The 14202-nt window shown below is 47.6% G+C and overlaps 1 protein-coding gene across 1 annotated transcript in view; it reads right to left on the reverse strand.

Moving 5' to 3' along the window:
- Positions 1–833: 833 nt before the first annotated feature.
- Positions 834–14202, reverse strand: part of LOC132571735 (zinc finger protein 420-like) — a 40482-nt gene continuing 27113 nt past the window's right edge. The window contains exons 4-7 of the mRNA XM_060238531.1: positions 9147–9261; positions 5985–6254; positions 4928–5050; positions 834–3393 (exon numbers count right to left, since the gene is read on the reverse strand). Coding sequence (XP_060094514.1) covers positions 1262–3393; positions 4928–5050; positions 5985–6254; positions 9147–9261 — 2640 coding nt within the window. The 3' untranslated portion in view covers positions 834–1261. The remainder of the gene's footprint in view (positions 3394–4927; positions 5051–5984; positions 6255–9146; positions 9262–14202) is intronic.

Below are 14202 nucleotides of genomic sequence, written 5' to 3' on the forward strand. Positions count from 1 at the left end.
CTTTCATCTTAAGGCTTTTTTTTATAAGCTGTAGAAATAGTTCTACTACCATATGTTACTAATAAAATTGTTTATATAAAAAAAAAAAGAACATAAGAGAAGCTATGCTGGATCAGGCCAATGGCCCATCCAGTCCAACACTCTGTGTCACATAAGAATATAAGAGAAGCCATGTTGGATCAGGCCAATGGCACATCCAGTCCAACACTCTGTGTCATACAGTGGCCAATATATGTGTGTATGTGTGTACACACACACACACGCACATATATACTGTGGCTAATAGCCACTGATGGACCTCTGTTCCATATTTTTATCCAATCTCTTAAAGCTGGCTATGCTTGTAGCTGCCACCACCTCCTGTGGCAGTGAATTCCACATGTTAATTACCCTTTGGGTGAAGAAGGACTTCCTTTTATCCGTTTTTTTTTAATCCGTTTTAACCTGACTGCTCAGCAACTTAATTGAATGCACATGAGTTCTTGTACTGTGAGAAAGGGAGAAAAGTACTTGTTTCTCTACCTTCTCTATCCCATGCATAATCTTGTAAACCTCTATCATGTCACCCCGCAGTCGACGTTTATCCAAGCTAAAGAGCCCCAAGCGTTTTAACCTTTCTTCATAGGGAAAGTGTTCTAAACCTTTAATCATTCTAGTTGCCCTTTTCTGCACTTTTTCTAATGAAGTTTTAAACATGGCTATAGCTCAAAGGTGACCAAAGTTGCTTAATGTGAGAGCAACACAGAGTAAAACATCAGATGTTTGAGAGCCGCAAGACATGAACATCAGATTTTGAGAGCTGAAAGGAAGGAAGGCAAATTAGGAGAAGGTGGAAAGAAAGGAACTTTAACTTTTAATGTGTTCTCCCAGGTGCTGTCTAGATCGGCTTGGATAAGTGATTTAAAGATTCATATGCCTTCTTCAAGCTGGCTAATAGCATGGTAGGGGCTTCAAGAGCCACGCAATAGATGTGAAAGAGCCACACGTGGCTCCCGAGTCACAGTTCAGCCACCCTTGCTATAGCTCTTTCCACAGTCCAAGCATTTATAAAGTTTCTTCCTAGTTAGGGTAAGGATTCTGTGTACATTCAAGCTTTCTGCAACAGTTTACATCTTTCAATGCATTGTATGCTCTGTGGTTGTCTTAGGTTTGAAAAAGGAGAAAAGCTTCCTTTCATGGACTAAGCAGTTACATGGTTTCTCCTTGTGTGGCTTACCCAATGCAGAAGAAGAGTGACACACTGACAGGATCGCTTTCCAAGCTACAAGTATTCAAAAGGTTTCTCCTCTATGTGGGTTCCTTGATCACTTTGAACAATGCTACCCCAACAGAATCTCTTTCCACAGTCTGAGCCTGTGTAACCCACATGTGTTCTCTGATGCAGATGAAGATGGCCACTCTGACTGAATCTCTTTCCACACCTAGAACATTCAAAAGGTTTCTCCCCTGTGTGGGTTCTTTGATGCAGTTTGAGATTGCTACTCTTACTGAATCTCTTTCCACACTCTGAGCATTCAAAAGGTTTTTCTCCAGTGTGGATTCTCTGATGAAGTTGAAGATGGTAACTCAGACTGAATCTCTTTCCACACTCTGAACATCCAAAAGGTTTCTCTCCTGTGTGGGTTCTCTGATGCCGTTGAAGATTGCCACTCTCACTGAATCTCTTTCCACACTCCGAGCATTCAAAAGGTTTCTCCCCTGTGTGGGTTCTTTGATGCACTTGAAGATGGCTACTTTGACTAAACCGCTTTCCACACTCTGAGCATTCAAAAGGTTTCTCCCCTGTGTGGGTTCTTTGATGCAGTCGAAGACTGCCACTGCTACTGAATGCCTTTCCACACTCTGAGCAGTCAAAAGGTTTCTCCCCTGTATGGGTTCTTCGCTGAAGTGGAATATTGCCACTTTCCGTGAATCTCTTTTCACACTCAGAGGATTCAAAGGGTTTCTTCGCTGTGTGGGTTCTCTGATGCACTTGAAGGTGGCAGCTCTGAATAAACTTCTTTCCACATTCAGAGCATTCAAAATGTTTCTCCCCTGTGTGGGTTCTTTGATGCAGCTGAAAATGACCACGGTCAGTGAATCTCTTTCCACACTCTGAGCATTCAAAAAGTTTTTGCCCTTTGTGGCTTCTCTGATGCCGCTGAAGATGATCACTGTTACAGAATGTCTTTTCACATTCGGAGCATTCAAAAGGTTTCTCCTTTGTGTGGGTTCTTGGATGCTGCAGAAGATGGCCACTCTCAGTGAATCTCTTTCCACACTCTGAGCATTCAAAAGGTTTCTCCCCTGAGTGGGTTCTTTGATGCACTTGAAGATTGCCACGGCTACTGAATGACTTTCCACACTCTGAGCATTCAAAAGGTTTCTCTTCTGCGTGGGTTCTCTGATGAAGTTGATCATGGCCGCTGAGACTGAATTTCTTTCCACGCTCCAAGTATTCAAAAGGTTTCCCCACTGTGTGGGTCCTTTGATGTGCTTGAAGATGGCTACTCTGACTGAATTTCTTTCCACACTCTGAGCATTCAAAAGGTTTCTCCCCTGTGTGGATTCTCTGATGCCGCTGAAGATGTCCATTGTTACTGAATGTCTTTCCACACTCTGAGCAGTCAAATGGTTTCTCCCCAGTGTGAGTTCTTTGATGTACTTGAAGATGGCCACTCTTTCTGAATTTCCTTCCACACTGTGAGCATTCAAAAGGTTTCTCCCCTGTGTGGGTTCTCTGATGCACTTGAAGGTTGCCAGTGCTACTGAATGACTTTCCACATTCTAAGCAGTCAAAAGGTTTCTCCCCTGTGTGGGTTCTTTGATGCACTTGAAGATGGCTGCTCTGGCTAAATCTCTTTCCACAACTGGAACATTCAAAAGGCTTCTCTCCTGTGTGGGTTCTCTGATGCACTTGGAGATTGCCACTGCTACTGAATTTCTTTCCACACTGTGAGCATTCAGAAGATTTTTCCCGTGTGTGGGTTCTTAGATTCTGCTGAAGAATGCCACTGTGACTGAATCTCTTTCCACACTCTGAAAATTCAAAAGGCTCCTCCCTTGTGTGGGTTCTCTGTTGCTTTTGAAGATTCCCCATCTCACTGAAGCCCTTTCCGCACTCTGAGAGTGCAAAAGGTTTTGCGCCACTGTGTGTTCTTTGGTGCACAAGGACCTCTGATCTATTTCTGAAGAACTTTCCACTCTGAGTAGATTTAATTGCCTTCATTATCCTGTGCTTTGGAAAATGTACATTATGCTGTCTTCCATCGCGCTTCTCAACCATAGGGCCACCTTTCTTTCTCTTAGATCTGCCTTGATTACTGACATTTTCTTTCAAGTCGTCATTTTTAACTCGATCTGGCATTTGCTCATTAAATTCCTCATCCTCCTCATTTCCCTGATCGTTCTCTGCTGGAATAAAAAGAGAGATCCCATTAGCGCCTGGGAGGGCTGGTAAAGAAGATATTGGATTTATATCCCACCCTCCACTCCGAATCTCAGAGCAGCTCACAACCTCCTTTATCTCCCTCCCCCACAACAGACACCCTATGAGGTGGGTGGGGCTGAGTGGGCTCTCCCAGCAGCTTCCCTTTCAAGAACAACTTTTGCCAGAGCTATGGCTGACCCAAGGCCATTCCAGCAGATGCAAGTGGAGGAGTAGGGAATCAAACCCTGTTCTCCCAGATAAGAGTCCACGCACTTAACCACTACACCAAACTGGCGGGCTATCTTCTCTCCCCACCACAGACCCCCCCCTGTGAGGTGGGTGGGGCTGAGAGGGCTCTCACAGCAGCTGCCCTTTCAAGGACAACTCCTGCGAGAGCTATGACTGACCCAAGGCCATTCTAGCAGATGCAAGCGGAGGAGTGGGGAATCAAACCCGGTTCTCCCAGAGAAGAGTCCGCGCACTTAACCTCTAAAATCCAAAGGCATTTACATGACTGCAGTAGGAAAGGATTGATGGCCAATTGGCCTTGTCCAGCTTTGCTGATTTTGACTGCCCCTCCCACCTCCCCCCAGAATAGTATTTAGGGATACCTCACCGCAGAAGGAGTTTCTGAGCCTCCAGATTTCAGGCTCCCAGGAGGCCTCTCTCCCTCCCTTCTTACCAAGTGGGCTGTATGATTGTACCAAAACAAACATTAGTTGGAACCAGGGCTTTTTTTGATCAGGCATGCACAGGAAGGCAGTTCCAGCTGGCTTGGTGGCAGGGGGTGTGGCCTAATATGCAAATGAATCACTGCTGGGCTTTTTCTACAAGTCCTCTGTGAAACAGTGGTGACATCAGGGGTTGTGGCCTAGTATGCAAATGAGTCCCTGCTGGGCTCTTGTAGAAAAAAAGCCCTGCTAAGAACCAGATAAGAAATTTTCCATGGTAAAGAAACGTGGCAACCTTTATATGATTGGTTAAATTTATTATAATATTTTTTAAAAAGTTTAAAAAAAAACCCAAAGTAAAATATCAAGTATACTAATATATATATAAAAAAGATAAAGATGGAAATAATAGGGGGGGGGGGTTCATGACATTAGAAGATGAAATAAGATTAACAGTGAATATACCGTAACTAAGCAATCTTAACCCCTTATACTCCAGTTTATTGTTATTAAGTTTGTAGTGTTTGTTTTTCTTTGTATGCTATGATGTCAATATTATCAATAAAAATTGTAAATATTGAAAACTTTTTTCCTTATTGAAATGAAGCTACAAATACCAAAAAAGAAAAGAAAAGCTCCAGAATATCTAGTATTTAAGGATACCTCACCCTAGAAGGAATTTCTGAGCCTCCAGATTTGAGGCTCCCCGAAGGTCTCCCTCCCTCCCTCCCTTCTTACCAAGTGGGCTGTATGATTGTACCAAACCAAACATTACTGAGAACCAAATAAGAAATCCTCCATGGCTATTCCTTGCCTGTTCCCTTGAGGTAACCTGAAGAATACCCACTCTCAGCCAGCTTATTTTGGAAGGAAATATGCTCTTGAAATCCGCTTGAAGAACTCTCCAGCCTTTCTTTCGATGTGAGGTTGTCGTTTGTCTCCGTCAAAGTCTTTCTTGTGTCTCTGGCTTCTTTTGCAGAGAGAAAGAAAAAGAAGGAACATCAGTCTTATATGGGGAAGGAAATAAATTTCAAGTGTAAAAATTCTTCTGGGGGGATGGAATCATGTTCAAGCTCAAAGTGCACAACCCCGACTAGTATAAAAGGAATGGATCTGTGAGGCATAATACCCTGGTTCCATCAAAGGTTAAGATCAGGGGTGTCAAACATGCAGTCTGGGGGACAAATCAGGCCCCCAGAGGGCTCCTTTCAGGCCCCTGAGCGACTTATTGTCATTTGATTCCTTTTCCCTATCTCTTGCTTCCTTCTGCACAGCAGCTTGCTTTGCGAGGCTTGCTCAATTGCCCAGCAGAGCTACTGAGCCAAGCCTCTCTTCCTTCCCCCTCCTGGTCCCCTGGGGAAGGAAGTAAAGAGCCAGAGCTTCCTTTGCCCAGTTTCCTGGATCCCATAGGAGAAATACAAAGAAAGCACCTTTAAGACCGATGAGTGCTAACGTTTTGAGCAGGTTTTACCAAGGTCTCATTTATGTCAGATCTGGCCCTCATAACAAATGAGTTCGACACCCCTGGTTAAGATGAATATTAATGACCTGGTCCAACATGGGGGTGTTCATGATTTGAGTCTCCCTGCATCGAATATCATTTTTTTATTCAAGGCCAGACTCCAAAATGTTATCAGATAATTGTGAGAACCTGCATCCAGTTGTGTAACTAGGAGGGAGGGGTCTTTCACATCACCTCCTACCTCAGGAGTGGCCAACGGTAGCTCTCCACATGTTTTTTACCGACAACTCCCATCAGCCCCAGCCAGCATGGCCAATGGCCGGGGCTGATGGGAATTGTAGGCAAAAAAAAATCTGGAGAGATACCGTTGGCCACCCCTGGAATATTCTGATTCATGCCTCACCACAATGGCAGCAATTTACACCTCTGAAAAGATCCTTACCCAGAAAGGCCACATTCCCGTAGTTCTCCAGCATAACTTCCCTGTACAGATCTCTTTGTCCTGGATCCAGCAGGGCCCACTCTGCCTCAGTGAAAGAGACGGATACCTCCTCAAAGGGAAAGGGACACTGAAAGAAGAAGCAGGTTCTCTCATCAGAGATCACCCCAGGCAGAGATTGCGTGCTGGACAGGAGTTGTCTGGGAGAGTACAGGGTGTATGGCTTGGTATGGGTAAAGGGAATGGCGTTCAGAGCATCTCTCACCCAGACACCTTGCACAAATTGCAAGAGCACAAGACCTTCCCCCATCCCCACGAGAAAGGAGTGGGGACCTGCTCAAATCCCCTACCTGGGCTGGAGGGGCAGCAGCTGCTTCCACACCTCTGAAAAGATGACGGCTCAACAGCATCTCTTCACTGCCTGTTCCTGAGACAACAGAGGAAGGAAGAGTGTTTGCTTGCTTGAGAGCCAGTTTGGTGTAGTGGTTAAGTGCACGGACTCCCATCTGGGAGAACCGGGTTTGATTCCCCACTCCACCACTTGCACTTGCTGGAATGGCCTTGGGTCAGCCATAGCTTTGGCAGAGGTTGTCCTTGAAAGGGCAGCTGCTGGGAGAGCTCTCTCAGCCCCACCTACCTCACCGGTGTGTCTGTTGTGGGGGGAGAAGATAAAGGAGATTTTTAGCCACTCTGAGAGAAGGGTGGGATATAAATCTGCAATTCCTCTTGATCCCTGCTTCACACAGTCCCTTCCCAGGATTGTGAAGCCTTGCCCTGTGTACACTCAGCACATTCTTTAACACTTTTTACTCAATTCTGGGAGAGGCAGAGGAAGCACCAGATACCTCCGAGCATTAGAAGAAAAAGAAGACTGCAGATTTATACCCTGCCCTTCTCTCTGAATCAGAGACTCAGAGCGGCTTACAATTTCTTTTATCTTTTCCCCCCACAACGGACGCCCTGTGAGGTGGGTGGGGGTGAGAGAGCTCTCCCAGAAGCTGCCCTTTCAAGGACAACTCTGCAAGAGCTATGGCTGGACTAAGGCCATTCCAGCAGCTGCAAGTGGAGGAGTGGGGAATCAAACCCGGCTCTTATGAGTCCACACACTTAATGACTACACCAAACTGGCTTAGAAAAGGGGTTAGAAAAGTTGCTGACCTATTTCAGACTTCTGTGAGACCTGTGGCTGGCCTGGAGGGAGGGAAAGAAGGGGGTGGAAATGATGTTGCAGGATCTCTCGCCATCACATTTCGCCTGGACTAATGGGTGGTGTTGGTGGCAGTGCTTATACAAGAGTCTCCTTCAGGGCATTTCCTGCACCAAATTTCCAGCATTGATTGTTTAGGTCTGACGGGGAATGCTGAGTACCAACCGCCTAATGCATTGGTAAATAACCTTTTGAGCCTGCTGGAGGTGATATCAGGCTGGGCATTTAAACACCCTAAGTTGGGGTGGCCAACGGTAGCTCTCCAGGTGTTTTTTGCCTACAACTCCCATCCGCTTTTTTGCCTACAACTCCCAGGCAAAAAACCTCTGGAGAGCTACCGTTGGCCACCCCTGCCCTAGGTGAATAGGCCTGGGAGACAATGTCCGTGCTGCTGATGCTTAGACTTGCTGAACCAACTTATCGGCAGGATCACCTCTCCCAATACGTTCCCTGAAGAGCTTATGTTAGTCTGAAAATACATCGGGAAATTCATGGCCCTAAAGTCATCTGCTTAGCCTCAACCAGAGCCAGAAACTTCTCAGCTCTGGCTTGCCCCGGTAAAAGCGTCCTGCAGGGCTTACTACAATTCAGCAGGGCCTGTAAAAAGGACCTCTATTGCCAGACCTTTGGTTGAGGCAGCAGGTTCCAATTACACTGGCCTCCTCCACTCTAAATGGCTGATGTTGCCCATTATTCCAATTTGCCACAGGTGGTGATTTGGGCTTCCCTACTTGATACATTGACCCATTTGGGGGCATGCTTACAGCATACATGAATTAGGCTAGTTTTTAAGTTTTAACTGCAATCACAAGGAAATTGTTTTCACTTGTTTTATTGGTCTACTAGTAATAAGGCCCATTGTGAAGAGAAATACAATGGGTGTTTGACATTTGCCGTGGGTCAGTGTCAGGGCATTGGGAAGAGTGTCATATTCTTATCCTTCAGGGAGTGTCATTTCCTTACAGACAGCAACTGGCTGCACTTCCATTAAATGAAAGTTAACATACACACACACACGCAAAGCAGCCAAAATAAATACAGTTTAAAAGCACATGCCTTTGTGATCTCACTGGGGCAATGTACTCGCCGGAGATGATGAATGTAAACATCAGCTGTATTTACACCAACTTCTTCAGACTTACAGGAAAATGAAAGCAGAGCAGCCTAGGAGGTGGCGTTTTCCTCCAAACAAACAGGGACGGTGCTTGCATCTCTTTCTTTTGCACACTCATCAGGAAGAGCCAGGTGGCTCTGCCTACTCACCCTGCCCATTCAGCTTTCCTCTTAAGTCTCCCTTCCAAGTAACTCAAATCCACCAGCTTTGCTTCGTCATGCTAAATATCACTAGCAACAAGCACTGACGGGAAAGCAAAGGCAGCTTCCCCAGTGGCCCAGTCTTAAACACAGGACTGTATACTCTCTGTCATCCTCTGTACCTAGAATAAAAGGGATGCCCCCAGCCAATTGAAGGAAGGCTTTCTGTGGCTCTTTCTCTCCGCCTCCCTCCCTCAGCCAATGGAGGAAAGGTTTTCTTTCTCTCCTCTGTGAAACAGTGCCTCAATCCTCAGTCAATAGAACACAACAGACCTTGAGTGGTAGTTGATGGGCCAATGCCTGATGGAGTGAACTCCACAGCCAATGGGAGACCTGGATCTGACTTCACCACAGGGCTTTCCCATATACAGAATTGTAACCCACCCTGAAACAGCTTGCAAGGGAGGGTGAGATAGAAATCCTATTAACAACTAAATAATAAATAAATGAATATTTTAATTAGTGGGAGGAATCCCAGTCCAAGAATCTGTGTAGTCTCCCTTTTAGACACATCACATCCAGTGGACAGTGAGTGTTGAAAATGAACTGTGTTGTGTATAGAAATATTTTTCCCCTGACCTGAACTCTCTACCCATCACATTCACAGGGCGCCCCAAAGGCATCCAAGCATAATGAGGCCTTACCACAGAAGAGGGCATCTTGGGCACGCTCCACAGCTTGCACCTTCTGTACTTGCTCCAAGGAAGCTCTTCCCACCTCAGGGATCACAGCTTCCATCTTCACAGAGGGTCCCCACACCTGAAACAGCAGCAAAGGAGAGGGGCAAGAGGTGGAACGGAAAAGAGACCAAGGAATGGATCCTGCCCCACTCCCAGACTCTGCACATATTTATCAGCAGAGCTGGTGAGTTATCTGGAAGGATAAGTAGTAGAAGAGGCTGTTGCAGGAGGCTGTTAAATCTCCCACTGGGATGATTAACATTTGGACAAATATCTGGCAAGAAAACATTAGGATAAGGCCCGGTATCATTGCTTGAATGAGACATATTGGAGGAAGCCCCCTCACCTGTTCAGCCTGCCTCTTTTCCTCTGCCTGGCTCAGGAGGAAACCTTCGGCCAGGGCCACCGCCTGGGAACTGGTCTCTGGACCACATCCTCTGACCCAACACTGCATTTCCTGGGGCAGGATGGCCAGGAACTGTTCCAGGATCACCAGGTCCAGGATCTGCTTCTTGGTGTTTCTCTCTGGCTTCAGCCATTGGTTGCAAAGTCCATGGAGTTGGGTGCAAACCTCTCGGGGCCCATCAGCCTCATGGTAGCGGAACAGCTGAAAGCGTTGGCAATGTCCATCTGAGGTCATGGTGTCCTTAGCCAGGACCTCCAACTCTCTTCAAACTTCTGATTGCATTTTTGCTGTAACAATACATTACTGTAAATATTTTCACATTTTATTCTTTGCAATGATACAGAGTTATGGTGGCTTGGGGGGTCATGCTAGCATCGGTGTGACCCAGATTCGAACCCCCACTTTGCCAAGGAAGCTTGCTGGAAGATCTTGTGCTCAGCCTGGACTAGTTCACAGGGTTGTGGGAGAGAGGGAGAGTTCTTTCTATCCACTTTTCACCACCCATTCATAATTTGATAAACCTATATTGCGCTCCCCCCTCCCCCCCCCCAGTTCTCTCTCTTCTAAACTGAAAAATCTCAGACTCTTCAACCTTCCCTCCCAGGAAAGATGTTCTAACCCCCTATAATCCTCTTGGTCGCTATAACCAAGTCCCCTCTCAGTATAGGTGGGTTCTGAGGGACAAGAAATTGAAAACAGTAGAAGAAGCAGCTGTGATTCTAGATGAGATTGAATCAGATCTAGGGAGATCAATGTGGACTGCTCCAAATAAAAAACCCCGAGTCTGGAGCTCTCCAGAGAAATCTGGGGCGGGTGACAACAACCCTGCAAAGCGGTACAGTCCACCTCCATACAGAAAGACTCAGGCTGCTTGTTTCCAATGTGGGGGAATAGGGCACTATGCCAACCTCACGGCCAAACTCACGGCCTCACTGGATCTCTTTATTTCAGTCTCTTCGGGGTATTTTACTTTGTTATTTGATGGAAATAGAATTCTCTTCGTAGGGGACCACAGCAGCTTTGTAGTTTTTCCCAAAAATATAGGCTCTCAAGAACTTTAACTCAAACCACAGATTTATTATAACACAAAGTCTTAAACTGGGGATATGGGAGATATTTACACAGGCTAACACGTTGCTCAGTTGCTTGTTTCAGGCTTTACATTAACTTTTTCTTTCTTGAGTCTCTCAGGTTTCAGTTCACAGTTTCCCTATAACTCACTCTCCACCTCTAGCCAAGGTCTGGCCTCTTGGGAATGATGTGCCAAGTCTCACCCCTCGGCTGGAGCCACCACTACCAGTCCTTCTGGTGTCTCAGACCCACATCCGCTCCCTCAACCACCTCACTAGATCTTCAGAGTTGTCTATAGGTGTCTGTGACCGTTCAGGTCTTGACTGACTCACACACACACAGCCCTCTTGGCTGGTTTTCTGGAGCTTGCAGTCTCTGGAAGACTCTCCCGTCACTGTCTCAAGCTCCTTCACAGGATCAGCTGCCCTCCCAGCCTCGGTCAGGCACGAACTGACCCTCTCAGTCTCTGTCAGGCTCCAACACTGACAGACTTCAACTCTGTCAGACACCAACAGACTGAAAGACTGCCTCAGCAGTTTGCTGTCATTCCCAGACTTTCCCTCCCTGAGAGCTCCGAGCACTTTGCCCCCACCCTCAGGTCACCTGACGCAGGCCCTGTGCGGCTTCAGTTTCTGGTTAACCCCTAGCTTTCCGTCACAGTCGCCCTCTCCCTTCTTCTAAACACACTGATGTACAGGCAGCTTCAGAAGGGACGCCAAATGTAGAGAACAATCACACAAAGAAAAGTCAACTGTAGAGCAGGGGTGGCCAACGGTAGCTCTCCAGATGTTTTTTTTTTGCCTACAACTCCCATCAGCCCCAGCCAGCATGGCCAATGGCTGGGGCTGATGGGAGTTGTAGGCAAAAAAAAAAGCATCTGGAGAGCTACCGTTGGCCACCCCTGCTATAGAGAATACCTTTGACCAAAATTACTAAATACTCTAAGGCAGAGGCATGAAATGTGCGGCCCAAGGGATGGATCAGGCTCCCAGAGGATTCCTATCAGGCCCGCAAGCAAATCTGCTTTCTTCTCTCTCACTTCCTTCTGTGTCACAGCTTGCTCTGCCAGGGCAGCTCAATTGCACAGAAGTTACAGAGCAAAGCCTCCATTTTCTCCATTGCCCGAGGCTCCTCCTCAGGGAAGAAGGGGGAGGAGGGAGAACTTGCTTTGCTATGCTGTCTCAATTGCACAGCAGAGCTACCGAGCCAAGCCTCTTTTCCTTCTGTGGGACTGATCAAAGCCACCAAGTAATACACCATCTATGGGAGGCTATGGGGGTGTCCAGCAAAGAGGAAAGAGTGTAAGAAGGGAACAGACGATGCCTTCCACAAATCTTTGCAGGTTCCCACTTGGAACATAAGAACACAAGAGAAGCCATGTTGGATCAGGCCAATAGCCCCTCCAGTCCAACACTCTGTGTCACACAGTGGCCAAGAAAACTAGCCGCCATCGGGAGGTCCACCGGTGGGATACTAGAAGCCCTCCCACTATGCCCCCCCAAACACCAAGAATACAGAGCATCACTGCCCCAGACAGAGAGTTCCAACAATACGCTGTGGAATATTATCAACCTTTGCCATCCCTTCATTGGCCTTGGTTCCTAGACGAAAGAGCCCAGAGCATTTTAACTCAACCTCATGGGGCACCCTCCCCCCCACAAAATTTTCTCCTCTTTTTTTTGGGTTGCTGTTTTCTCCCAGGCTCCACAACTCCACGAGTGAACTTCTCCTGGCTCCTGAACCCGCTTCTCCCTGGGGTGTTCTCCGACCCATTCACAGCACCACCAAAAGCGACCCAGCGGCTGCCTTTCCCCGGAATCCCTCCCACCACATCCCATTGCATGGACCCCTGCCCCTCCCAGCTTGGAGCCCAGGCACGTAGCTAACCAGGGGCCCCCATGGGGCTTGGTCACCTGACAGTTTTGGAGGGCCCCTCACCCCCCAGACTGCGGAATGATTTTAATCACATGGGAGGGGCACACAGGAGCAGCCACTGCCCCCCTTGCTATTCAAAGGGTCAACAGATCAACTGATTGGTGGGGTCCAAATCACATAGGAGGGGCGGCAGAAGCAGTCACCAGCTTCCTGCATGATTTAAAGGGCCCCCTCCTTCCGTGGCCCCTAGCTACGGGGCTGTCAGAGCCCCTCTTCCTTCAGCCAAGGCCCACCCCTGGTCGCCCCCCCCTTCCTTCTTCAACTCAATCTCTCCCTCCCCTCTTGCGTTTTTTCCTCCTTGACTTTGCACCGAGAATCCATGTCCAGGAAACAGGAAATCTGCAGAATTGGAGAAGAAGAATTGCAGATTTATACCCCGCCCTTCTCCCTGAATCAGAGACTCAGAGTGGCTTACAATATCCTATGTCTTCTCCTGCCATAACAGATGCCCTGTGAGGTGGGTAGGGCTGAGAGAGCTCTCACAACTGCTGCCTTTTCAAGGACAACTCCTGCGAGAGCTATGGCTGACCCAAGGCCATTCCAGCAGCTGCAAGTGAAGACGACTGCAGATTTATACCCCGCCCTTCTCCCTGAATCAGAGACTCAGAGCGGCTTACAATCTCCCCTGTCTTCTCCCCCCCACAACAGACGCCCTGTGAGGCGGGTGGGGCTGAGAGGGCTCTCCCAGCAGCTGCTGTTTCAAGGACCTCTGCCAGAGATATGGCTGACCCAAGGCTGTTCCAGCAGGACCAAGTGGAGGAATGGGGAATCAAACCCAGATCTCCCAGATAAGAGTCCACACACTTAAACACTACACCAAACTAGGTGTAGGGCAACTAGAACAATTAAAGGTTTGGAACACTTTCCCTATGAAGAAAGGTTAAAACGCTTGGGGCTTTTTAGCTTGGAGAAACATCGACTGCAGGGGGACATGATACGAGGTTTACAAGATTATGTATGGGATGTAGAAAGTAGAGAAAGAAGTCCTTTTCTCCCTTTCTTAATTAGGGGAGGGACGGTGGCTCAGTGGCAGAGCATCTGCTTGGGAAGCAGAAGGTCCCAGGTTCAATCCCCAGCATCTCCAAAAAAGGGTCCAGGCAAACAGGTGTGAAAAACCTCAGCTTGAGACCCTGGAGAGCCGCTGCCAGTCTGAGAAGACAATACTGACTTTGATGGACCAAGGGTCTGATTCAGTATAAGGCAGCTTCATATGTTCACAATCCAAGAACTCGTGGGCATTCAACTGATTTGCTGAGCAGTCCAGTTAAAACGGATAAAAGGAAGTCCTTCTTCACCCAAAGGGTGAATTCACTGCCACAGGAGGTGGTGGTGGCTACAAGCACAGCTAGCTTTAAGAGGGGATTGGATAAAAATATGGAGCAGAGGTCCATCAGTGGCTATTAGCCACAGTATATATATGTGTGTGTACCTAACGGGTACCTGAGCTCTGTCTCTGGCAGACCCCCCCCCCCTGTGGTTCCAGGAAAAACACCAGGCTCCGCCTCCGATCCATCCATGCCCCCCTCCAAATGAAAGAGACCCGGCGGATGCCTTTCCCGGAATCCCCCCCCCCAATCCCATTGCAAGGGTCCTCTTCGGCCAAGCCCC

Source organism: Heteronotia binoei, chromosome 5 (assembly GCF_032191835.1).
Source record: "Heteronotia binoei isolate CCM8104 ecotype False Entrance Well chromosome 5, APGP_CSIRO_Hbin_v1, whole genome shotgun sequence".
In the NCBI taxonomy this organism is placed as follows: domain Eukaryota; kingdom Metazoa; phylum Chordata; class Lepidosauria; order Squamata; family Gekkonidae; genus Heteronotia; species Heteronotia binoei.